The sequence below is a fragment of the Lepidochelys olivacea genome (genome assembly GCF_965140295.1).
Source record: "Lepidochelys olivacea isolate rLepOli2 genome assembly, chromosome: 4".
Classification (NCBI taxonomy): domain Eukaryota; kingdom Metazoa; phylum Chordata; order Testudines; family Cheloniidae; genus Lepidochelys; species Lepidochelys olivacea.
The window spans coordinates 24,495,525-24,523,158 of record NC_140414.1 but is presented as its reverse complement, the minus strand read 5'-3'; the positions used below and the strand labels follow the sequence as shown (position 1 = coordinate 24,523,158).

Here is a 27,634-nt window from a genome sequence, read left to right as displayed (position 1 = left end):
TTTTACTGTCCCTGTGCTGTTTTAATAATTTGAATGCCTTATTGTTTCAGATCCTAGTAAAATTGTGCAGTTTTGTGTCCCCGGCAGAAGAACTGGCTCAGAAGGATGATCTCCAGCTTTTATTTAGTGCAATAACCTCATGGTGCCCTCCCTGTAATCTGCCTTGGAGGAAGAGTGCAGGGGAAGTACTAATGACCATATCGCGTCATGGCCTTAGTGTCAATGTAGTGAAATACATTCATGGTGTGTATCTTAAAGAGATACTGTTTTTATTCTTTTGTTCCAGTTTATGTATTACTTCCTTCATCCTGTAGTTTCTGTATGTAATATAGCAAAAACTAATGTACTTAGGAATATTTAAGAATATTTGTGTACATCTGTAGACTTAAGGTTAAAATAATGTCATCAGAATTGTTCTGTAATAAGATTAGAGAGGTTCTTGTACATAAACCAACTTCCCATGGTGTCATCTGAGGTTTTTTTCCACACCTCAGTTTAATGTTGCAGAGCACAGGTTCTCAAATGTTTTCACAGTGTGGAACATGTTAGTGAAGAGGGTGCTTACATGAAAAAGTAATATTAAGAAGCTATTTGTGATTATTGTAACTGGTGCTGGTGGCATCAGTTTCTGAGGGGTGGCTCCTATTTATCACCTGCTTTTTGATGTAGCAGTAGCCCCTTGTGGAGGCAGGCAGGCTAGGTGTCTCTCATTTCCAGCTGGTGTACAGCCACTCTACTTTTAAATAAAGTCCCTGGACATCTGTGAACTCAGCTGGACACAAGGAGTGGGAACCAGTGCCCTGTGTTCTGCAGGCTCTGTCTGAACATTCAGAGAGATCCATGAAAGCTGCTGCCGTAAGGTGAACAGTGCATTATTTAAAACAACCAGTGTAATCTCACCAACAAACAAATATGGAGAGAGTATTCAGATACATCCAGGTAATGAGGCAAAGTCATATCTTTTTTTGGCCTTGTCTGAGATAAGCAGCACAAATAATAGCTCTGTTGCCCATGGAAGTATAACTTCTCAAGGTGGTTCCATTGCGTAAGTTGTGATTTCCATGGTTTTGCACACCATCTTCACGTTATCCCTAATGGATCTTCAAATGGCAATGTTTGTGACCAGCAGTGATTGCTATTAGCCCATCATATAACAGATATGGAATTTGTCAGACCAAGCCATAAAGATTCTCCACCCAGTAGATAGATTAACATGCATGGCAGCAGCTTTGAATGCAGATGAACTAGGCAGAAGGATTGACACATGTATTCCCAACATTGAGCTGGTGCATTTAAAAAAACAAACAAAAAAACACTAGTTAGTAGTATAAAAGTACATACTGGTTCTGCCAGGGTTCATCATTTAAATTATAGGGAGTAGCTCTCAAATGCGATAATCTTTTAAAATAAATTAAACTTTTAAATTGGGGTGGGAGAGGCAGGCACAGCATCTTTTAGCAATCTGTAACATTAAGTTGGTTGTGAATATTCCCTGGAGAACGTCTTCTTAAGACTCTCTGTGAAATTGTGCTGGCAGCTTTTCAAATATGTAACCCTGCTTCCATATATCCCATGCAACACTACAGGAAGTTTGGTCTACAAATGTTTCTCACGCTAGCCATTCACAAATTACAGAAGACTCCCAACTCAGCCTAAAAAGAAAACAAAAAACCAGAACCAAATGAGTTCCTGATTTTGCTTTCAAAGACAAAAAATAAGTAAGGAGCCTAATGGCAACAGTGGTAAGCATTTTCAAATATGACTTCAAAGGGGGGACAATTGTTCCCAATTACATCCGTAATGTATCTTTTTGGTGAATGTGGCAGGAAAAGAAGATGTCTAGTTTGTGATTGTACCAATGTCTGTTGTTTTACTGATAGCATGTTGCATGGTATAACCTGGTTGGCATATTAAGAGACACATTAATAGTGCAACAAGGAGTCCGGTGGCACCTTAAAGATTAACAGATTTATTTGGGCATAAGCTTTTGTGGGTAAAAAAACACTTCTTCAGATGCATCTGTTATATATCAATCAGACCACAGATCTGAAGAAGTGGTTTTTTACCCACAAAAGCTTATGCCCAAATAAATGTTAGTCTTCAAGTGCCACCGGACTTCTGGTTGTTTTTGTGTATACAGACTAACATGGCTACCCCCGATACTTGACACCATTGATAGTGTAGTGTTCTTTATCATTTAAATAATTAATCATGTATCAGCCTTAAAAAAACCAAAAGTCTCTACTGTCTCTTTTTGGAACCGAACCTGTTCATGACCATAAACCTGATTAAAAGATGACAGTGTCTCGGAAGGGAGTTACGTGATCTGTGGTCTGTCTGATATATAACATTTTGTGTAATGTCATCCAAGATAATGCTTTAAGGAACGTTCTTTCTGAATGCCTGTTTTGAAAATCCACACTGCAGCTAGGAGAGAGAGATGGATGTTGCAGCTTGACTCGCAGTTTGGGCTTTCAAGCCCTCCTGCCTCCTTGGGTCTGAGCTCTGATGGCTAGCCCAAGCATCCATCAGAGCCACAATGTTCACACTGCTATTTTTTGTGTGCTACCTGGCGCTCAGCTAGTGTGAGTCTGACTACCCAAGTTGGGAGGCTCTTTCCCAGCTGCAGTGTAGATGTACCCACCTAGGAAGATATTCTGTATCTGCCAGGTGATGGTGAGCTAAGAATTGGCTAACTGAAGCAAGGCACGTGAAATAAAGAATGCACCCATAAATCTAGCCACAAATATGGGGCAGCTGTTGGTCAAGTTTTCTCCATGTGACAAGTGAATATGGATTAATAATACCCAGTTCTATGTCACTGCAGGATGGGAGCTGAAATAAGACTTATTGCCCTGTTTGTGTTCAAGGATCCTTAGCCATGCAGAAGGTCCAGCCACACTATTTCCCTGCCAGAATAGCAATATGAAAGAAGACATAGGATACCGTATCCAAGCATATTGCAAAAGACAACACTAAGGGTTTTCTCTAGAGTCAGTAAAATAGTAAAAAGTGTTTTTTAACAACCTAGAGGAAGGAAGATATTTTATAATTTATTGTAATTTGTCAGGGTTTTTTTCCTTTAACATTTTACTTCAGAATAGTAAATTCAATCTTTGTTTTATTTTCATTATATTAAAATTTAAAGTGCAAATAAATGAAATGTATGCTGGGCCCCTTCTGGATTTAGCTTCTGGGAATAAGTGTGTAATGGTTTTTATCAACATGCTTGGTATTTAACCTCTTGATTAATCGACTTTTACTTTCTAAAGAGAACTGCTTCCTTGGACAGTTCGATGGTTTTGATAAATGCTATATGGAGCTGTTAAACATTTTAAAGGGGCTTCATTAAAAGTCATACTTCTCTTTTGAAATTTTCTATGTTGTAATATGTAAGATTATTTTGACTAAAGGGGATTCAAGTGAAAAATAAATTGCTCTATTTTAATGCGTATAGTCAATTTCACTTTATTCTCTGTAGTGTCTGTTAGTTAGGATTTCCATACAGCAATAGGAGGGAGAAAAATATTCACCTATTCTGTAAATATAAGAAAATGTGATTGTAAGACAAAAGTGAAGGGTGTGGGGAGAGAGATGGGGGAGAGTTAACAGGACTAGAGTTCAGACATATCCTGAAGCTGCTTCTGAAACTGGCTCAATTTCAAGCTCAGTGTCCCTTTAAATATTGTGTGATGATAAACTGTTACAGTAACTGTTACTTCATTTCTAAGCATATTTTAGAAATCAGAAATGATGCTTTTAAATATGTATAATGATGGGGGAAAACTGTTTCTTAATTGTGTCCTTACAGAAAAAGAATGTTTGTCCACCTGTGTTCAGAACATGCAGCAATCTGATGACCTTTCTCCCCTAGAAATAGTTGAGATGTTTGCTGGGCTTTCTTGCTTTCTCAAAGATTCCAGTGATGTATCACAAACACTGTTGGATGATTTTAGGATATGGCAAGGATATAACTTCCTCTGTGATCTCTTGCTAAGGTATGCAAATAATATTTTTCCTCAACAGATTCTCTAACAGATGGAGAGTATATTAATATACCTGAATCCATTTTTAGGATCTAACAAAATGCAGTGAGGATATTGTAAATGATAAGTTTATTCAAAACGGGGATAATGATCCTGACACTGTTATGGGAGTATGTCAAAGTGCTGTAACAGTGTCCACACGGGATGTTACTGCATAGCAAGTTAGTGTGCTGTAGATTCACACTGTGGCTTGGTGCACGCTAACATCCCAGCCCTTAATTATAAGATGTTGTTATGGCATCTGTTAAAATCTTTACTAAAAAGTTTGGACAAGCCAGCAAGTTTTGGGATACACATTATGGCTTGTGCAAATTAGCTAAGCAAATAAAAGGCAGTAAACAAAAAAGTTAACAAATAATACATAAAATAGTTTTCTATTTCCTTTTCTGTGTGTTGCATTCCAGTTAATCTGCAATGATAGTAGAACCTTGCAAGACAGAAAGCTTTAACAGCAGAGTGCTGCCATGAAGGGTCTTGTTACTAAAACTTCATTTTTTTTACAAAATAAACTATACTAATTTTATTAGTACATTAGAAAGTATTGTCATAAAACTAAAATTGTCTACATGAACAACATTTTATTAGGAAGCATTCTATATGCTTTTATTTGTTTACATATGCTCAGTTAGAAAATTCAGAAATCAGTAATGGCTCCTGCAGTTGCAAACCATCTCTATTTGTTTTGAAGGCAAGCTCCACCTATTGTGCCAATCTGTGTGGAAGTTCAGATTGTAAGAAGCATGTATTGCCATAAAAAAGCCAAATCTATTTGAAAATGAAAGCTACAATTTTCAAACTTGGTGCCTGAAGTTAGGCACTAAAATCCAGAATTGTGAACCTAAATAACTGTCCTAATGTTCAAAGGTGCTAAGCAGCCAAGCTCCAGTTGATTTCAGTAAAAGCTGTAGATCAGGGATCGACAACCTTTGGCATGCGGCCCATCAGGGTAATCCGCTGGCGGGCCGTGCGACATTTTGTTTCCATTGACTCTCCGCAGGCACGGCCCCTCGCAACTCCGAGCGGCAGCGGTTTGCCGTTCCTGGCCTGGGAAGCAGCGGCCAGCACGTCCCAAAAGTTGTCAGCCCCTGCTGTAGATGCTAGCACCTCACTAAATCAGGCCCGTTATTTTAGGTACTTACGTAGAGATATAGTTCTCAAGCTTTTGGCACCCAAAATGACAATTTTGACTGAAGTTTTCAGTTATATTGGCTGTTTCTGCTGCATGAACTTGGGCATCATGCAGAAGGTATAGCCTTGTTTGTGAAGTGTTTAGGCCCAATGAAAGAATCAAAAAGCTGTCTACCCTGCACCAATGCTGCTAACTTTATGCCTTATGATTGTTCTTCTAGTGTAAATGTTGCTTTTGAAAATGTCTGATCTCTTCCTTTTAACCTCTCACATTAGCAGTATCACAAAATTAATCATTTTCAGTAGATTCAGTCATAAACAGAGTCTTAGAAAAGCCCATTGCAATTAAAAACTTTCTTCTAGAATATACTTAATTTTCAGTGAAACTGAAGTGCAGTTACATCAGGAAAAGATTACATAAAAATAGCAGCATCTTATTCAATAGATTTGTCTTTCTTCCTTGTGTATATTGTCACATCTGCTTTCTTTTCTAATTAAAATAGCATTTTAAGTAATTTTTGCTTGTTAGCGCTGCAGAGCTAGTGAAGTTGTGACAAAGAGAGGTGGATATTTTCTGGCTGGCACACCAGAAGTGTTTGCCCGTTTTTATTATGAGTCTTTATTCATGGTGTTATGATACCTAGAAAAAAACCTCAGATTGACTGTTAGATTCCACAATGAATTTTCAGTACTGATAGCTTATTTCTTTGCTTTCTAAACTGAGCTAACTTGATAAGGAAGTCACTGAAACAAAATACATGTTAACAACCCCAACCTCCTCTTGTGATGCTATTAAATATCATTTTTCAGTGTAAACCACACTTTTAGATTGTGATCATTTTCCTTTTGAAAAGGAACTTCAGAAACAGCAAGCCTCTTTCTGCTTGACCATACATTCTCTATCTGGTCCTGATTATGTGATAGGGTTCCACGGTCACTGATGCTTCTGATCTCTAGTCTTAACACAATGACGCTGCAGCTTGTTCCTGTATAAGAGGTATGGTTTGGAGATCTCTCTTGTGACTTTAGTCTACTCAGGTTCTGGAAATAGTGCCTTTGTTGGATCATAAGGCTTAGTTTCTGAAGAAGGCGAGCAACTAAGCCACATTTTCTTTTCAACTTTTTATAGTCATGAATCACGGAAAACTTTAGAATCACTGCTACCACCTGATCTATGGTGTCTTCCTGAAATTTTTGTTCGGTGGAGGAAAATAGTCTGAAAATATTTCACTTTAGAGAAATTTGATAGCTTGAATAAGAGCGGATTAATAAAACAGGTAAACTAGAATCCCAGAACAGTGAAGAATAAATGAAAAGCTTTGCTTTCTTCTGTAATACAGTTGGGGTGAGAGAGATGGTCTGTATTCTTTTTTATTTGTGTGTGGTCTAACAGGAGAATGAGTTATGTTTTTATTTTTAAATTGTTAGCATTAACCATTATTGAAATTAAACAATGTAACTTCTACCCTCTTACATCTTGCATTAAAAGAGAAAATACTATAATTAGGAACAAGTATCTGGGGGTCAAGTGTCCGACGAAGTGGGTTCTAGCCCACGAAAGCTTATGCCCAAATAAATCTGTTAGTCTTTAAGGTGCCACCAAACTCCTTGTTTTTATAATTAGAAACAATGATCCTAAAATAATTATTAATTATTAACTTAAACTCCAAGATACATTTCTGTTGTTGAGGTGCAGTAGTGACTGTTACTGAGGGCAGGTCTACACTACAGACCTATATCTGTATAACTACATCACACCCCAGAGCAACATAGTTATACTGACACAACCCCCTGCGTAGACAGTGGTGTATCAATGGGAGGGCTTCTCCCACAACACAGTTACTGCCTCTTGGGGAGGTGGATGAACTATATCGACGGGAGAATCTCTCCCATCAGCATAGTCATGTCTACCCCTTTGAAAATTTAGTAAGAAAATTGCAAATTTCTTTAATGGCAACATATTTAGACATATGTCTGTTGTTTAGTTTCATGCTTCTAGAATTAATTTTTAAATGTCTTTATGAAATAAATGCTTTTGTTCTACAAGAGATGGAGCTCAATGCTAGAAGTATGGGCAAAACCCTGTGTTATGCAAGAGGACAGATAGTTTAATCATAATGTTTCCTCATAAGTTTAAAATTTCTGAATCTCTGAGAAAGCTTTAGATGTTTTCTGTGCTTGAGGTTGTTACGGTTTGCTCAGTAGTGCAGTTTTTTTTCCTACTGGTAAATAATGAAGAGAGACTGCAACTTCTAAATATTTTCTATTTAGCCATTATATCTCAACTTTAGTAAGGCTTTTGATGTTGGCTCACATAATGACCTTCTCAGAAGCAAACTCAGGAAATATAGCCTAGAGAAATCTACTATAATCTGGGTGCACTGGTTGGAAAATAGAACTCAGTGTTTATCAATGGTTCAAAGTGGAAGGGCATATTCAGTGGGGTCCCCCAGGGATGTGTCCTGGGTCCAGTTATATTCAGTATCTTCATAGGTGATTTAGATAATGGCATAGAGAGCGCACGTATCAAGTTTGTGGACAATACCAAACTGGGAAGAGTTGCAAGTGCTTTGGAAGACAGAATTAGAATTCAAAATGATCTTGAAAAGGTGGAGAAATAATCTGAAATAAATAGGATGAAATTCAATAACGACAAATGCGAAGTACTGAGCTTAGGAAGGAATACTCAATTGCATGAATACAAAATGGGAAATAAGAAAAGGAGTACTTGTGGCACCTTAGAGACTAACCAATTTTTTTGAGCATAAGCTTTCGTGAGCTACAGCTCACTTCATCGGATGCATACTGTGGAAAGTGTAGAAGATCTTTTATACACACAAAGCATGAAAAAAATACCTCCCCCCACCCCACTCTCCTGCTGGCAATAGCTTATCTAAAGTGACCACTCTCCTTACAATGTGTATGATAATCAAGGTGGGCCATTTCCAGCACAAATCCAGGGTTTAACAAGAACGTCTGGGGAGAGGGGGGTTAGGAAAAAACAAGGGGAAATAGGTTACCTTGCATAATGACTTAGCCACTCCCAGTCTCTATTCAAGCCTAAGTTAATTGTTTCCAATTTGCAAATGAATTCCAATTCAACAGTTTCTCGCTGGAGTCTGGATTTGAAGTTTTTTTGTTGAAGAATTGCAACTTTCATGTCTGTAATCCTGTAACCAGAGAGATTGAAGTGTTCTCCGACTGGTTTATGAATGTTATAATTCTTGACATCTGATTTGTGTCCATTTATTCTTTTACGTAGAGACTGTCCAGTTTGACCAATGTACATGGCAGAGCGGCATTGCTGGCACATGATGGCATATATCACATTAGTGGGTGTGCAGGTGAACGAGCCTCTGATAGTGTGGCTGATGTTATTAGGCCCTGTGAAGGTGTCCCCTGAATAGATATGTGGGCACAGTTGGCAACGGGCTTTGTTGCAAGGATAAGTTCCTGGGTTAGTGGTTCTGTTGTGTGGTATGTGGTTGCTGGTGAGTATTTGCTTCAGGTTGGGGGGCTGTCTGTAGGCAAGAATTGGCCTGTCTCCCAGGATTTGTGAGAGTGTTGGGTCATCCTTCAGGATAGGTTGTAGATCCTTAATAATGCGTTGGAGGGGTTTTAGTTGGGGGCTGAAGGTGACGGCTAGTGGCGTTCTGTTGTTTTCTTTGTTAGGCCTGTCCTGTAGTAGGAGACTTCTGGGAACTCTTCTGGCTCTATCAATCTGTTTCTTCACTTCCACAGGTGGGTATTGTAGTTGTAAGAATGCTTGATAGAGATCTTGTAGGTATTTGTCTCTGTCTGAGGGGTTGGAGCAAATGCAGTTGTATCGCAGAGCTTGGCTGTAGACAATGGATCGTGTGGTGTGGTCAGGGTGAAAGCTGGAGGCATGTAGGTAGGAATAGCGGTCGGTAGGTTTCCGGTATAGGGTGGTGTTTATGTGACCATTGTTTATTAGCATTGTAGTGTCCAGGAAGTGGATCTCTTGTGTGGACTGGACCAGGCTGAGGTTGATGGTGGGATGGAAATTGTTGAAATCACGGTGGAATTCCTCAAGTGCTTCTTTTCTATGGGTCCAGATGATGAAGATGTCATCAATATAGCGCAAGTAGAGTAGGAGTGTTAGGGGACGAGAGCTGAGGAAGCGTTGTTCTAAGTCAGCCATAAAAATGTTGGCATACTGTGGGGCCATGCGAGTACCCATAGCAGTGCTGCTGATCTGAAGGTATACATTGTCCCCAAATGTAAAATAGTTATGGGTAAGGACAAAGTCACAAAGTTCAGCCACCAGGTTAGCCTTGACATTATCGGGGATAGTGTTCTTGACGGCTTGTAGTCCATCTTTGTGTGGAATGTTGGTGTAGAGGGCTTCTACATCCATAGTGTCCAGGATGGTGTTATCAGGAAGATCACCGATGGATTGTAGTTTCCTCAGGAAGTCAGTGGTGTCTCGAAGGTAGCTGGGAGTGCTGGTAGCATAGGGCCTGAGGGAGTCTACATAGCCAGACAATCCTGCTGTCAGAGTGCCAATGTCTGAGATGATGGGGCGCCCAGGATTTCCAGGTTTATGGATCTTGGGTAGTAGATAGAATATCCCAGGTTGGGGTTCCAGAGGTGTGTCTGTGCGGATTTGATCTTGTGCTTTTTCAGGAAGTTTCTTGAGCAAATGCTGTAGTTTTTTGGTAACTTTCCGTGGGATCAGAGGGTAATGGCTTGTAGAAAGTGGTGTTGGAGAGCTGCCGAGCAGCCTCTTGTTCATATTCCGACCTATTGATGATGACAACAGCACCTCCTTTGTCAGCCTTTTTGATTATGATGTCAGAGTTGTTTCTGAGGCTGTGGATGGCATTGCGTTCCGCATGGCTGAGGTTATGGGGCAAGTGATGCTGCTTTTCCACAATTTCAGCCCGTGCACGTCGGCGAAAGCACTCTATGTAGAAGTCCAATCTGCTGTTTCGACCTTCAGGAGGAGTCCACCTAGAATCCTTCTTTTTGTAATGTTGGTAGGGAGGTCTCTGTGGGTTAGTATGTTGTTCAGAAGTATGTTGGAAATATTCTTTGAGTCGGAGACGTCGAAAATAGGATTCTAGGTCACCACAGAACTGTGTCATGTTCGTGGGGGTGGAGGGGCAGAAGGAGAGGCCCCGAGATAGGACAGCTGCTTCTGCTGGGCTGAGAGTATAGTTGGTTAAGTTAACAATATTGCTGGGTAGGTTGAGGAACCATTGCTGTGGCCCTTTGTGGCATGTAGTAGTTTAGAAAGTTTAGTGTCCTTTTTCTTTTGTAGAGAAGCAGAGTGTGTGTTGTAAATGGCTTGTCTAGTTTTAGTAAAGTCCAGCCATGAGGAAGTTTGTGTGGAAGGTTGTTTTTTTATGAGAGTATCCATTTTTGAGAGCTCATTCTTAATCTTTCCCTGTTTGCTGTAGAGGATGTTGATCAGGTGATTCCGCAGTTTCTTTGAGAGCATGTGGCACAAGCTGTCAGCATAGTCAGCGTGGTATGTAGATTGTAATGGATTTTTTACCTTCAGTCCTTTTGGTACGATGTCCATCTGTTTGCATTTGGAAAGGAAGATGATGTCTGTCTGTATCTGTACAAGTTTTTTCATGCAGTTAATAGATTTCCACTCCATACGGCTAAATGCAGTGCCTTGCATAATGACAGGTTTCAGAATAACAGCCATGTTAGGACTACCTAGGAAGGAATATACAGAAAAGGATCTATGGGTTATTGTGAATCTCAAACTAAATGAGAGTCGTCAATGTAACACTGTTGCAAAAAATAGCTAACATAATTCTGAAATGTAGTAACAGGAGTGTTATAAGCAAGGCATGAGAAGTAATTTTTCCACTCTAATCAGCACTAAAAAAACTGCAACTGTGTACAGTTCTGGGCACCACACTTTGGGAAAGATGTGGGCAAACTGGAGAAAGTCCAGAGGAGAGCAACAAAAGTTATTATAGGTGTAGAAAATATGACCGACCAGGAAAGATTGAAAACAATGGGTTTGTTTAGTTTGGAGAAGAGAAGACTGAGGGGGCATGATGATAGTTTTCAAATAAGTAAAAGGTTGTTATAAATAGGAAGATGATAAATTGTTCTCCTCCTTATCCACTGAGGACAGGCAAAAAGCAATGGGCTTAAATTGCAGCAAAGGGGAATATAGGTTAGATATTAGGAAAAACTTCGCAACTGTAAGGGTAGTTACACACTGGAACAAATCACCTAGAGAGGTTATGGAATCTCTGTCATTGGTGGTGTTAAAAAATGGGTTAAATACCTTTCAGGGATGGTCTGTAATATTTAGTCCTGCCTCAGTGCAGAGTACTGGAACAGATGACCTATCGAGGTCTCTTCCTGTCTCACATATCTGTGATTCTGTGATTATTTTTCATTTAGGAGCAATGTAACAGACAAAATGTATTGAAAGGATGATGCCTAGTGTTTTTGTCATTGTTACAAACAAGTTAAAAGACTGGTCATGTGGGTTATAAATATAAATTGCTGAAATGAAAGTTTACATTGCACTACAGTAGAACCTTAGAGTTATGAACATCAGGGTTACGAACTGACCAGTCAACCACAGACCTCATTTGGAACTGGAAGTACACAAATTATGCAATAGCAGAGACCAAAAAAACAAAACAAAACCCAACACAGTGCAGTACTGTGTTAAACATAAACTACTAAAAAAAATAAAGGGAAAGCAGAATTTTTCTTTTTCATAGTAAAGTTCCAAAGCTGTATTAAGTCAAGTTGTAAACTTTTGAAAGAACCATAACATTTTCTTCAGAGTTAAAAACATTTCAGAGTTATGAACAACCTCCATTCCCAAGGTGTTCGTAATTCTGAGGTTCTACTGTATATTGTGATTATTTTTAGGATACATTATTTTGTTTTCATCCTAAAGCTGTCCTCGGTTCTTTGGTCCCTAATTATGCTGAGCCTTTTGCACTCTGAAGATTTATACCTTTTTTTTTTTTTTTACAGTAACTGAATATAATAAAATACCTGTGTGTACAAATGTTGTTAGTAGTTATATTGTTTATTATATTCTTTGTATGGTAATATTTTTTTATTACAAAGAACTGCATTTCAGAGAGTTTTTATGTAAAGACTTCTGCAGTTCCCTTCTGCTAAATATGTACTTATGAAGTTTTGTATGTCGCACGGCTGTCTTTGAAGTACTACTTTTATGTATTTACTCTGTGTCTTATTTCCTCATCTGTAAAATGATGATACTTCCTTTCCTTTCATGCCCCCTGTTGACTTGTCTGGTTAGTATTTTTTGGGTCAGGGATAACCTTTTACTATGTGTTTAGCATATTGAAGCCCCATCTCAATCTGATTTCCAAATGCTACCATAATACAAATAATAATGTTTAATCAATTGAATGCTGTTAAAACTTAGAAGAAAGTTTAAAATGTGGTGAACTCTAGCCTTTGGCTTCAGAATTCTAGGTCACTAAATCTGTGCCTCTAAAATTAACATCTCTCCTTAATTTAAGAAAAACCAAAACTAACTAAATAAACCTCAAATGAGTTTGAGTGGATGGTTTATGTTAAAGTGAATATGTGCTAATGTGAGTTGTTGTACTGTATGTTCTTTAGATTAGAACAGGCAAAAGAGGCAGAATCCAAGGATGCTTTGAAGGATTTGGTTAATCTGATAACTTCCTTGACAACATATGGTGTCAATGAATTAAAACCAGCTGGTATTACCACCGGGGCACCTTTTCTGTTGCCTGGATTTGCAGTCCCACAACCTGCAGGCAAAGGTGAGTTTACTGTTTGTATCACACAGAGCAGAAGTTTTATTGGGGGAGAAATGTCTGGTACGCTACAGAAACCATTTACAGTTCATGTTTCTTCTAACATCAGCAATTAAATACTGACTTTAAAAGGTGATTTTGCTTAATTGCTAGTGTCCAGATGAAAATAAGGGAGGCAATTTCTCCTCATTTAGCTCCAAATGCTGAATCACCCCTCTACAAAGTACAAATTAAATAGATCCTCCAGGCAGATTTTAGGAGTTTGGACAGATATAATTTAAAGTGTGATTTTAATCTAATCTGGTGCAAAAGGCTTTGTGGATGCTGTTTTTAGTTGTTTTTGGTTTTTTTCAGTTTAAAGCAAGTTTATTTCATTTTAGCTTAAGTCAATTAGGGAAATGTATGCTAAACTGAAATCTCCTCTTAAACAGAAATAAATTGTCCACAGAGGGGTTAGTATCAGTTAGTATCAATATGAGTTTGGGTGAGGAGATGACATTTAAGAAGTAGCAGAAATTTAAAGGAATATTCCCTCTTCCCCCTATCTATTTATCTAGACCTAAATTGATTTTATAAACAGATTTAGTTAAACCAGTTCAACACCTTTGTGTGGACATTTAACCTGTTTAATGTCAGTTTAGTTTAATATTGATTTCTTATTCAATGAAGCTAAAATGATATACACCAGATTTAAATTGGTTTAAGAATGCCCACATCCGTTTTGCACTAGTTCAACTTGATTTAAAAACACACCTTTAGTTAGACTGGTGTAAATTCTTGTGTAAACAGAGCCTTAGAACCTTGGTGAGGAGTGGCTGAGAAGCTAATCTGGTCCAATTCAATTGTCTGTAAGTTTTAGTAAGACCTGGGACCCTGACAGGCCTCATACGTTAGTGAAGGTTAGGCTTGTGGATCCATCTAGCAGTAGATCTGCTAGTTACTCCATGTGTGGCTTGTCCCTTTCTGCCCAGCAGAGTAATTCCTGCTGTGTTTAATACTTTACATTTTCATGGAGGAGGGTCTTGCTTCTGGTGCTTGTGCTATGCCTATTCCCTGGATACAGTACTGTTTTTTCAGGTTCTGTAGCTGTCGATCTTCCTTGCACAATTCATGAGCTGTCAATTAACTTTTCAACATCTTTCATTTTAAAACAATCATGAAAAGCTAGTAATTTAGAAGAGAAAAATTAATGTGTGACTTTGCAATGCAATATTGGTATTAATGCTCTCTATTGGATGCTTTATTGGATGAACAGAATAAACAGTTGTTGCATATTACATTTCAAAAGGTTCTGTTTTCAGCTTTCAAGGAAAAAATGAAATGTGGCATTAAAATACTTTGACGGGTTTCAGAGTAGCAGCCGTGTTAGTCTGTATTTGCAAAAAGAAAAGGAGTACTTGTGGCACCTTAGAGACTAACCAATTTATTTGAGCATGAGTCTCTAAGGTGCCACAAGTCCTCCTTTTCTTATTAAAATACTTGTGAGTTTTTTTTAAATCAAGTGCCTAAAGGAGCGTAACAAATGAAGATAGTATTCAGTGCAAACATTATAAATCTGTGTGCTGTCTCTCTTTTTAAAAATCTAAAAACCAATTACAGGTTGATTAAAACAAATGTTGTTTTCAATTAGTATTTTAAAATAAAACTTTATCAGGCTATCTGAAGATCAATGATGTATATAATGCATAGTAGTTTCAGTTTTTATTTTTAGAAGATTTTGTGAAGTTCTTTTGGAACTGAATTGTAATGGATGCCGCACTGTTGGATTTCAGTCTCATACTTGAGATTCAAAGCCACAGCTTTCAAACTAAAGATGGCTTCATACTATGGAACTCTTCACAAAAAGCTGCAAGTGTTTGATTACATTGTTTTAAAGTTGTTTTGTACATTCTATAGCCTTTACTTAGATAATTTAGTCCATGCCATGGTACAGATGTTAATAAAAAGGTTATTTGGCTTTCTCAAATTGTTACCGTTAATTTACTACTATCTAATTCCTTTTTAATTTTTTCCCATCCCCTCTCAAACATCCCCACCCTGCACGAGAAAACCTGTTAGAAGGCCAATAGTAGTATGTAGGCTTTTAGTGCAGACCAGTATAATCCTGTGTATGATAGGTTAGACTACATGACAAGTATTGTGTTACACAAATTTAACACAGTTTTTGAAAGTGTTTGCAGCAATTATATCTTCTGTGACCACAGTGTACTCTGATGATTGGACTAATGAGAGTATTATAGCATTAGAGAGGTATCCATGCAGTGCAAAACTATTAATGGCAAGAAAAATGTTTTCAAATATTGCAGATGTTGGCTCACATTTTGCATTTTTTAACCTTGACTATATCACAAAACTCACTCATGAATGGGGGTATACTTTCAATATCTATAACCATTTGGATATGGAGGTTGAGGGCTTTATACTCTTTTCCTCATCCTTCTGTACCCAGATATAAGACCGAGAAACTATCCTGTTTTTCTGCAAGTGATTGTCCATGTACGTATTCTGCATATGTGCATATGCTCAAGGATTCATGAAACTACAGACATATAATTGTGCCACAGAATTTCCCCATGTCGACAAAACCTTAGCTTGTTTGTGGTTGGTCTCACCAAACACTATAATTCTGTCACCACTGAGGGAAGTCTAACCCATGTTGCCAGGACCAGCTCCCAACACTGAGATAATATGAATCGAAAACAAGTTAATTGTACCAAGTGCCTGTACCGTCAGTTCAAAGCTCAAGGTGTTTGCACAATGCGAACAGCACAATTGCGTCGAAGGCCAAAAGTGCCTGTGATCGGCTTATGACTATTAATTCCACATCCCCTCTTAACCAGCCATACAGCAAATAACCCCATGCCAACTTATGGCCCTCTGCGACAATAACCACAAAGGAAAAAAAAGTAGAAGGAAATAGATTTTTTGCAGCAGGAAAGAGCGGATTAAAAGAGGACGCTCTCTGTCTGTTGCTCTTACTTTAAAGGAGGGCATTTTGTTGGCCATCCAATCCCAGCTCTTGAAAGAATCTCTGGGAATCGAGCAAGAATAGCCTTCCTAAAGGAGGGCCACCACTGGCTGGCAGCATCTGTAGCCCACCCATGAATGTAATGCCAAACCCCCTGGTCCTGAAATATGGTCTAACTCTCTTTGTTCCACAAGTGACTTCCAAACTGTTCCGAGGTGGGGGAAGTTAAAAGAATGTGCATGTTACTGAGCTTTAATTTGGTCAACACTTTTTTGTTTTGACTGACATTACTACTTGTGATGTTATTGGGTGGTTGTTGGTGAGGGGGAGCTGCTGCATATCGTTCCAATCTCAGTCTGAGTTGGTGCAAAGTTTTCCATTATGGATCAAACAGTGCTTTTCAAAGAAGTAAATTTCCTACCTCAACTATTACCCGTTCAGATTTTTAATTGCTTAAATTGCATTTAGATTTTTTCATGTTCATTTACCCTTTGATCATTTAAAATACTATATCTTTAAGTTGTTACACATGCCAAAGTTTATTTTCAAAAAGAGATGCCATCTTAAGCAACAATAAATAATAGATCTTTCCATTCAGAATTGTGAAATAAGTAGAATTGTGAAATAAGTTCCTTTAAAGGATGTCTTAGTGTGTTCTTGCTTTTTGAAAAATCCATATTAGTAGAATTTGTTTCTACTTGTTGGGCTACAGAGAACAAATTGTTTGTTTAATTCATACTTCTCCCATAATGCAAATGAGTATAAAGAATTCTGTTTTTCCCCCTTGTTTCCTATTGTAGGTCATAGTGTGAGGAATATTCAAGCTTTCTCCGTCCTTCAGAATGCATTTTTGAAAGCAAAAACTAACTATCTTGCACAAATTATTCTGGATGCCATTACAAATATTTACATAGCGGACAATGCCAACTACTTCATCTTGGAATCACAGCACACCTTGTCCCAGTTTGCAGAGAAAATTTCCAAACTTCCAGAAGTGCAGACCAAATACTTTGAGATGCTGGAGTTTATTGTCTTCAGCTTGAATTATATTCCTTGTAAAGAACTGATTAGTGTCAGCATCCTCTTAAAGTCCAGCACCTCTTACCAGTGTAGCATCATTGCAATGAAAACACTTCTTAAGTTCACCCGTCATGACTACATCTTTAAGGATGTCTTCAGGGAGGTGGGGCTTCTGGAAGTGATGGTAAACCTTTTGCACAAATATGCAGCCCTTTTGAAAGATCCCACTCAGGCTCTCAATGATCAAGGTAGAGTGTTTGCTTTGTTTTTGTTTATGTACATGTTTTTGGATGGTTAAGGAGACTAGTGTTGGGTAGCAGGGGCTAGTTCTGGTTAGTTGGGCCACCTGGGTTCTGTTCTCAGCACTGCCAATGAATTACTATGTGATGTTACGAAGCTCACTTAAACTCTCTGTGCTTGTTTTCTTATGTAAAATTATGGTAATGTTTATCCACCTTTAGAAAGTGCTTTAAGGTCCTCTAATGAAAGGTACTATATAAGTGCGAAGTATTTATTAAAAATATATAATAGCTGGAGTTTTCTACTTTAAAAAAAACATATTTAATGTAACATTTTTAAGTTATTCTAGTACACGGCAAAAATTAACAAGTGGGAAATGCCATCTGTATAATTATATATTGATTATATATTGGCTTTCATCCCAGTTATCGCAGTAGTTTACAATGTGGATCTAACCTAGTAAAGTACTCTTGAAGCACAGACCTTTATTCTTGCATGAAGTCCCAGTGATTCACTTTTTCTCCATGGGAGAGTAAGGGTCCATGTTTGCAGAGCCCTTTCAAGCTTTGTGGGGCTATATTGCTATAAACACACAAACAAATCTCTTCATCCATCTCAGGTATTGAACACCTCTCACCTGTGCCATGTAACAGTTTATGGTAACTTGATTGTGTTTTCTGGCTGAAACTATATTTTGCTTGTCTCCATTCAGCCTATGACATGTCTAATGAATTTTATGCATCTGTTGCCTGTGGCATCTCAGCATCTGATATCATGATAAACCTTTTTAAACTGCTCAGACCACACTAAGTAACCAGCAATAGTTCATAATCAAATACTTGATGAAAAAATCTGCCTTACACCATGTTGTAGAGTTTTGTTAATGTGCATGGTGGTGGCCTACTAGATGAAGTCCTGAGCCTGCAGCTCCCACTGAAAAACACTTCAGTTCTTAAGAGTTCTACGCTTGTGCAGGGTAGATTCACACCCCATCTTGCTGCGAACTAAATATTTGTTTGGATAAGCCCTGAGGAAAGTTAAGGTGACTTAACTAAAGGTGTGAAGTTAAAGCACATTAAATTCCAGTGTGCATGCCCTGTGGATTAAGCTAAAAGAAACTAAGGCAATTTTACTTCTGAATGAGAACATCTACAGATGGGTTTAATGTATTTTAACTTCACACCTTAAGTTAATTTGTCACAACTTTCCTGAGTGTGTGTGTGGATATGTCCTTAATGTGGTTTACAAGTTTGTTAGAGGATGGTTTTTGTGTGGAATCAAAAAAAAAAAAAATGGGATTGGTGAAAGGAACAAAACTTTATTTTTTAATCTTTAAAAAATATCAGCTTTGTTGTTTTCAGTGCAATGAACTTTTGATATTATTGTCTAGGGGATTCAAGAAACAACAGTTCTTTAGAGGACCAAAAGCAGCTAGCTTTATTGGTTATGGAGACCTTGACAGTACTACTACAAGGATCAAACACAAATGCAGGTAATTATAGAAGTTACATCAATTATGATAATGGTGGACTCTGAAGTGCATACTTAAAAGACATGATTTAAATGAGTGGTATTGACTGATTGGGCTAAATGTAAGATTGTCTGCATCAAATAGAATGCTTTTGACCTTGAAATACAACATATTAATAGTACAGCACTTTGTTATTACATTCAGTTTCTATGGTCAAAGTCTACTGATGATCTTGTACCTGAGTCATGTATTGACTGTCGTGTGCTGCAGGAATTGAAAATATACTTTAATGTGACCTCATAGTTTTACTTTGTGTCCGTTATATTTTTAAGAGTAAAAAATCTATATAATACAGTTAAAACAATATAATGAAAGGACTATGAACAATTTCAGTCCGTTTAGTTATAGGGTTAGGTTTACCTATTCAACTTTTTACTAAAAATAAGCTACATGTATAGTTTATACTGTAAAATAGTAGCACGTTACTGAATATCTTATTTGCTTCTGAAATCACTGGACATGCACACAAATCGAGTAACTGAATATATAGATGTCGACTAAACACACCTTGCCATTTACTTGAGCTTATTCCAAATTTTCATGTACCAGTTGTGTGCTCAGTTACATGTGTATTTTTGAAAATTAGGCCATTTCTAAACTCACCTTTTAATGTAAGTTACTTTATTGTGTATCAGAGGGGTAGCCATGTTAGTCTGTAGCCACAAAAACGAGGAGTCCAGTGGCACCTTAAAGACTGACAGATTTATTTGGGCATAAAAAAAACCCCACTTCTTTTTCAGATGCGTGGAAGCTTCACATTCCATGCATCTGAAGAAGTGGTGTTTTTCCCCATGAAAGCTTATGCATAAATAAATCTGTTTGTCTTTAAGGTGCCACCGGGCTCCTCGTTGTTCATTGTGTATTTCATCCTCAATATGTATCTAATTTACATATATGTGCCCTCTATGTAAATAAGAGGGAGAGGAAGCTGATAACTCTTTTAAATCCTGCCTCTTGCTGATGTATTTTTGGAAAAAAAAAAAAAAAACACTACAGAAATTAGCAGATATAGACCTAAAGCTCTTTAAAATGTCTTAAATCCTGCCCATTTCTTTTCCTCAACCCTCACTTCTGTTTCAAAGAATCTAGGGCTTTTTTACTTAGCAAAGAGAAATTAGAAGCTGTTAAAATGGTCCTGATTTGACTTTCTAAATTATAGTAAGCTTGAGAACAACCCAGCTGTGTTGGTAAAGCACTGTTGTGGCACACTGTCTGGACTGCTAGAATGTAACTTCTTATTCGTTTCCTTTTCCTTTCTGAAATTCAGCTTCTGTGTTTAACAGCAGTTTGCAGTCAGATGAAAGCATTATGTTAATCCTTCAGTCATGGTACTTTGTTCAGCAGCCTTTTACAGGCAGCTGAATTCTTTTGTGTATAAAAAGTTTAGCTGGGTGTATTGGTCAGTCTCTGATTTAGGTTTTCTGAATACAGATAAATTTGAAAGCAGACCAGTTGCTCATAAAACATTGTTTGGCTGCTAACCTGTAGTGTACCTGAGGGGTAGGGGGAAAGAATGAATTGCAAGTGAACGGGAACAACCTGGAAATTGCAGTGATATTTAATATTCAATGAGTATTTTCTGTATTTTAGCTTTGTCTGGTTGTGGATGTCACGCTTTCTGTTTTAAGTAACCTACACCACCTGCCCTTTGAAATAATTGACTTCAATAGGCTTTGGATGGGAAGCCTGTGTGAGGGGTAAAGCTGATGTCAGGCCTTAGGGTGGGAAGAATGACTGTTGAAGGAATGATCTATCCTTTATAACAAGCAAAAAAGGGAAGTAGAGATCAAAGGTTTTATTTGAAACTGGCGGAGACTAAGTAACAATAAAATAAAAATAAAAGTTATAAACACAACATTTACAAGGAAATAACTTGTAAAAATGTATAGAAACTTACCTAAAAGCTTCAAAAATTTCCAGTGCTTGTCATAATGATTTTTAAGCAGAATTAATTTTTTCCTGACTTGATTTCTTTCTTCTGGCCTACAAGCAGGAAAGTGTAAGCTTCCCTGGATTTTACCTTGAAGAATGTGTGCTTGTGTATTTAAATTGATGACTTCTGTAATTTTGATGTGTGTCTAGCTACAGTCAGTGCCGTTAAATACAAAACAAATGAAAAAACCACCCAAATAAAGGATGATTACTGCACCATGTTGTTTACCTTTAATGTGGCTTGTGGTATCTTACTTGAAATGGAAGTGTTTCAAGTGCTCAATAAATGTTACGAATATAGGTGATAAATGTCTGAAATTTAAAAAAAAAAAATACTGTTTTCCTTAACAAAGTGAATTTACTTCACTCCCCGTTAGGGTATGAGTATCTCGTTTGATGCTGTATTAATGTTCTGTCCTTTTCTTATAAAATAGGTTACCTACCATACCGTGTTTCTGCAGTGGATATCACTTCACACCTGCACCAAATGCAAACTGACATAATTCTGCTTGGCAGCCTGTCAACAACATTCCTAATAGTTACCCACTAAATTACCTTTTTGACAGTAACTATCAGGCTGTTTTATTCCTGCAACTTGTTGCTAGTAAAAGGAAAGCTTAAACTACATAGCGATGTAGAACAGTTTGTAGTTGGAGTATATTATTTTGTTGATGACTGTCAAGGTTCTTCCCCACTCTGAACTCTAGGGTACAGATGTGGGGACCTGCATGAAAACCCCTAAGCTTAATTTTACCAGCTTAGGTTAAAACTTCCCCAAGGTACAAACTATTTTACCTTTTGCCCGTGGACTTTATCACTGCCACCACCAAACGTCTAAGAAATATATAACGTGGAAAGAGCCCGCTTGGAAACGTCTTTCCCCCCAAAACCCTCTCGAAACCCTACACCCCCTTTCCTGGGGAAGGCTTGATAAAAATCCTCACCAATTTGTGTAGGTGAACACAGACCCAAACCCTTGGATCTTAAGAACAAGGAAAAAGCAATCAGGTTCTTAAAAGAAGAATTTTAATTGAAGAAAAAAAGTAAAAGAATCACCTCTGTAAAATCAGGATGGTAAATACCTTACAGAGTAATCAGATTCAAAACATAGAGAATCCCTCTAGGCAAAACCTTAAGTTACAAGAAGACACAAAAACAGGAATATACATTCCATTCAGCACAGATTATTTTATCAGCCATTTTAACAAAACAGCATCTAATGAATATCTAGCTAGATTACTTACTAAGGTCTAAGACTCCATTCCTTTTCTGTTCCCGGCAAAAGCATCACACAGACAGAGAGAACCTTTGTTTCTCCCCCCATCCAGCTTTGAAAGTATCTTGTCTCTTCATTGGTCATTTTGGTCAGGTGCCAGCAAGGTTATCCTAGCTTCTTAACCCTTTACAGGTGAAAGGGTATTTCTTCAGGCCAGAAGAGATTTTAAAGGTGTTTATCCTTCCCTTTATATTTATGACAATGACAAAGTACAGAATGGAATATGTCTTTGGTTTCACATCAGATAACCTTGATAACTAAATTGTGATTTTTTTCCAATCATACATTTATCCCTAACTTATGGAATAGAAAATTAAATTCAGTACACTGGATATTCCCTATACAGTGTAAAAAATATATATTTACAAGATTAAAATTTCTTCCATAAACTGTGTAGTGCAAAACAATAATCCCATTTCCCCTTAGTTGATATTGTAGCACTAACTCTGTTACAGTAGAACCTTGCTAATTACCATGTCTGGAAGACATATTGTGAATTACTCAATGTGGCAAATTAGCAAGTAAACAGGTGTTTTAAAAAACAATTGGAGTAATGCATCAGAATGGTTAATTCCTTTGTTTTGATAATTCCATTTTAATGTGATATTGCGTGATATACTCAAGTGTTTTAAAGTTCACTTTGTAAAAGTAATGGAAATCTTATTAATACCTTCCTATTAAATCTTGGCAGAGAGTTGTGTTGGGTGGCTACCAGTTTTTCTACAGATTACAAATCAGATTTATTTGAATTATGATTAAGAAAGTATTTCCATTATGAGCCTGTATTTTTAGGTGTTCATAGCTTTCTCTAAAAATTACTTTATCAGGCTGACCTCTTGCATTGTTTAGTCTAAGTATAGAAATAAATGTATTGTTTTGGAAAGTTTTGATAAAATTTTGTTTTTCCATTTTGGAGATATGCAAAAGTGAAAATGTGGTTGCTAGTCAGAAGTTGTTACAGGTACTATTTTACACTTGGATGACTGAGATTGTTTCTTTAGGGGTAGAAAAAATGGAAACTGAAAACTTAAGCATCAGAATTAATGTCAGACAATTTATGTAAAATTTTATTGTCAATTTAGAACACTAAGTATCATTTGAAAATATTATGTTGTGTATATGTAGCAGATATTTTTCCCTTATTAATTTAAGGGAAACACTTGCTCACATTCGTGTGAATAATGTGTGATGGTTTCAGCAAGGTGTCTGAAATGCAGTTAGTATATCTGAGTTCCTGACTTTTGTTCCATCCAAATAACTGTAAGGGTAAAATAGGTCTTGCTAACCTTGAATCCACTGAAAATTGTTTTAGAAATAGTAACTTAGGCAAAGTAGGAGGCTGTGAAGAAAAAGGTAAAGTGTAAGGTGGAACATAAAATCAAGACATAGGAAACTAAGTAGTAAATGTAGGCCTATTTGTCAGCATGCAAAGAGGTTAATACTGGAAAATCCCAGTGTCTGTTGTAGGTTTTTTGGTGGTCAATTATATGGAAGACAAGGTTGTCTAGTATGGTGCCCAGAATTGCTGTTTATTAACATTAATTAAGTATGACAAGACTAGATTGTGAGGAACTCCACCAGAAACTAATTAAACTACAGTAGGTAATTGGAAAATATAATAGCAGATAAAATTAAAAGCAGACAAATGCGACTCAGCACACTTTGGAAGAGAAAATTAGATTACTCAAGCATACTGACAAGTTGTAACTCTTAAGAGGAAAAAAAATCATGCTGAGCAACTTGATGGATGAAAGAAGCAAGTTAGGCTCTATTAAGGAGGTTATCAAGAATAATACAGGATATATTACAGTTGTGTTATATGAATTAATTATACGCTTTTACCTTGAATGTTGTATTCAGTTTTGATTGTTTTATCTCAGAAAAGGCACAATAGAAATGGAAAAGAACCAGAGAAGGGTGACAAAAAATACTTGTTATGGAGAGCTTCCATGCAAGGAGAGATTTAAAGAATCAGGATTACTTGAGATTAAGAGGAGATATAGTATAAGTATATAATAATGAATGGTGTGTCCGATGGATTTTTAGCTGGTATGTAATAATTTATTAATATTATGGTGGGCTTGATAGGGGTGTTTTCTGTGTGACTGTATTGGTAATGAACAGGAATGAATCTTGAAAAATGAGGAGGATGGAAAAAGTGTCTCAAGAAGTTACCCCGCAACAAACAGGACTGCTAAAGGACAAAACAGGAACAGTTGGCTCTGAGAACTCTGGCTTGATTTCCTGGGAAGCCTAGGTGGACTGCTTTTGACAACAAGGGTCAAAGTCTGAGAACACAGAAGAACCAAAGAACTATATCAGGGTTTGAAAGGCACCCTCTCTCAAAAGAGATGTGATGGTAGTTCAGGGGAACCAGCCTGAGATACAGCATCAGCTGGGGGTGTCTCTAAAAGGTAGGCCTACTTAGATCACCATCACAGGATGATAGGGCTTTAGGTAGGATGACATATATGTAGCCAGTTTTTAAAATTCATTTTCTCTCAAAGCTTTGTTCCTACTGCTAAAATCATACTTTTATTTTAAGAAAGCTGCCTGGTCACCAACTCCTGAAGGGAAGACCCTTAGGTGCCTGATCTTAGTTGGAGCTGCAGGATCAGAATGGTGCATATAAAATACTGTAGCCCAGGGTCTGGTCTAGAAGTAGGAGAATTGCAAAATTCCACCCCAGGATATGTGAAGGCACGAGGCCTGACACCTGACGGAATGTGCTCAGAGGGTATGTCTACACTGCAAGTAAAAACCCGTGGCTGACCCATGACATCTGACTTGGGCTCATGGGGCTCGGGCTGTGGAGTTGTTTCATTGGAGAGCTGACTTCCGAATTCAGGCTGGTGCTCAGGCTCAAGAACCCTGTGTGGTGAGAGGGTCACAGAGCTCAGGCTGCAGCCCAAGACCAGAAGCCTACACTGCAGTGAAACAGTCCCACTGCCCAAGCCCCATGAGCCAAAGTCAGCTGGCAGAGGCTAGCTGTTGGTTTTTAATTGCTGTATAGACATATCCAGAGACCACAAAAGAGAGAGAGGTGCCGTTAGCTCTGTGACTGTGTCAAAGGCCAATCAGCCTCTCATTTTACCATGTCCATTAATATTAGTATCAGATCCAAGAGACATAAGATAGAGCTGGAGGGAACAAATTGGAAATGGATAGAAAGAAGAAGGTTTATACTCTTATACATTAATTAAGAAAGTAATCTGGAGTTAACTAATTGTTATCCTAGCTACAAAGGTTATTAATACTCATGCTTCAGTACTTAAACAAGTCATCCTTGAGGGTCAGGAAGAAAATTGTCCCTCTTAGTTTATTCATGGTTATTCATGTGCATTATGGGAGTTTTACTTTAAGCATCTGGCATAGGCCATTATTGAAAGTATTAGAATAAGTGCCACTGATCAGTTCCAGTATGGCCCCTGCTAAGTTCCTAACATCATCTCAAGTTATTACATATACTGTATTTTTTCTTAGGTTTAATAGTCAGTTTTTTGAAGAACAAAAGCTTAAGAAAGCAATTTCTCGACCGGTGGCATACCAGGTTGCCAGAGGCTGTTGCTTGTTGAAGGTGACAGTCTGTTTCAGTGATAAAACAATCATCATTAGGGCTCCATGTCTGTCATGGAGGTTGCAGATGTCAGGGATTCCATGACTTTCCGTGACTTCTGCAGAGGTCGGTGTGGCTGTCCCCAGGGCTGCCTGAGCAGCTGGCCCCAGGGACAGCCACGCCGGCTGCTGCTGGAGCGGCCCCGGGGACAGCTGCACTGTCCACTGCTCAGGCGGTCACCAGGGCTGGTGCAGTATGTGTGCTCTGGTCCATCACTCTAAGTGTGGCAGACCCAAAAGTAAAAAAGAGAGCTTTTAAAATACAAAAAGCAACTGTTAGGATTCCCTACCTAGAGGCAATCCAAAATGATGTTGGAGATTAGATGAGGTTGAAGTTTTCCCCAACTCTGGCCTGCCTTATGAAGGTGGCCTTCTGTCAACACATGTATTGTATTACGAGGGGAACCAAAGGTGGTTCTTGGAGAGGTGTCCCTCTGGGTGCTCCACGGTAGGTGTCAGTGCGCCCCTGCGCCATTGTTTGGAGATTTTTACAGCCGTATCCATATCGGCCACACCTGCATGGAACCTTCCTCACATACCAGTCTTGTCTTAACAGTGCGCGTGCACAGCCAAACTCCTCAGTTCCTTCTCTACCGTCCCCGGCCGGAGTCGGACCTACAGCAGACTTGTTAAAACTTTTTCTCTTACCCATTCTACGTCCTTTTTTCCCTTACTTTAGCACTTAGTTACTGGATAAGTTCATCCCTTTTAAAAAAAAAAAAAATTTGTTCCTGCTTATTCCTCTCAGCCTCCAGCCGACGCTAATATGCCTGGCTCCCCAGGATTTAAGCGGTGCACTACATGCAGGGATGCCATCCCTATCTCATATGGTCACTCCCAGTGTATAAAATGCTTGGGGGAGTCCCTCATTCCTCAAAAATGTGCCATTGTTCCAAATTAAAATCCAGGGCACATAAAGATTGAGAACTCCACCTGAAAATGATTATTGGACAGAAGTCACTCGGACCTGCTTCTGACCCAGGTACGGGCTCCTCAGTGAACCGCAGCCCTCCCACCTCCAAAAAGGACAAAAAAAGAAAACACCTGCCTCCCTTACCCATAAGGGAAACAATGCAAGCAAAAAGGTTGCTGAGCAGGTCTATTTCTTCTATGCAGACCTTTTCTCGGCTCAGCACCTTTCATGTGCTGGTTCCCCTGGCATCGCACTAATCCCACCTCTGGCTGTGGTGACGGCGCAAGCTCCCGGTGCCGAGGCTTCAAGTTGCCTGCCTCTCTCATGGCACCGTCTGGCACCCCAATGGACACTGTGCCAGCACAGAGGACCTTGCCACAACAGACCCCAGCTGCGCTTACCTTCCCAGCACCACCGACCTCAGCGAATGCATTGAGCGCTATGGTGCAGAGAACGTCCATGCCGAACGACCCTCCGGTGCCACAAGCGCTCCTAACAGAGGGTTTCTCTCGCACAGGCTCTCAGGCACCACAGTTCATTGGTTCACCAGACCTGGTTCACCTAACCTACAGTTACCTCTACTTGACACCTATTTTTCTCCAGACATTCGCATGCGGTCCGGACACCTGTCTCTGGCTGTATCTCACTTTTCTAGTGATGAGGAAGCCATAGTGCAGGGAGATTTTTCACCCTACCAGTTCTCTCAGTCACAGAGCCAAATCAGCACTTGTCACAGAAAATCTAGGTCTTTGTTCATCAAAGACCTCCCTCTCTGGTATACAAACCCATGGATGGCACCACCTATGCCTTTCCCCGGTCAGTGGTAATACGGGATCCATGAGCACCATATAAGTGATTCCACTGTGATCCCCAAGATGCCAAAAATAGGAGCAATGCCACCTCGCCACCCCCACCACCAGTGCGTATGGCTATGAATGAGACACAACAACAAGCTGTTACTCCACACTTTGATGAACATGCTACACATGCTTCCCCAACCCTTGTGGACCCCATATCCACGCAGGATGAGGCTATACTGCCTCACCACCAACACTGTTGGATGATTTCTTAAAATTTCAAGACCTATTCGAGAGAGTCGCCAGTGAGTTGAGGATTAATCTGGAGGAAGTTTTCTGAAAACCAGCATGAGTTGACTGATATCCTGCAACCTTCCTCCACATCCAAGATTGCTTTAC

The 27,634-nt window shown here is 38.7% G+C and overlaps 1 protein-coding gene across 2 annotated transcripts in view; it reads left to right on the top strand.

Annotated features, from left to right (window-relative positions):
• The window catches only part of WDFY3 (WD repeat and FYVE domain containing 3), a 261,096-nt gene that overhangs the window by 84,114 nt on the left and 149,348 nt on the right, over positions 1–27,634 (top strand). For both annotated transcript variants that reach the window (XM_084627016.1, XM_084627015.1), the window contains 5 exons: positions 51–243; positions 3,812–3,998; positions 12,783–12,949; positions 16,712–17,179; positions 18,562–18,663. In XM_084627016.1, coding sequence (XP_084483142.1) covers positions 51–243; positions 3,812–3,998; positions 12,783–12,949; positions 16,712–17,179; positions 18,562–18,663 — 1,117 coding nt within the window. The remainder of the gene's footprint in view (positions 1–50; positions 244–3,811; positions 3,999–12,782; positions 12,950–16,711; positions 17,180–18,561; positions 18,664–27,634) is intronic.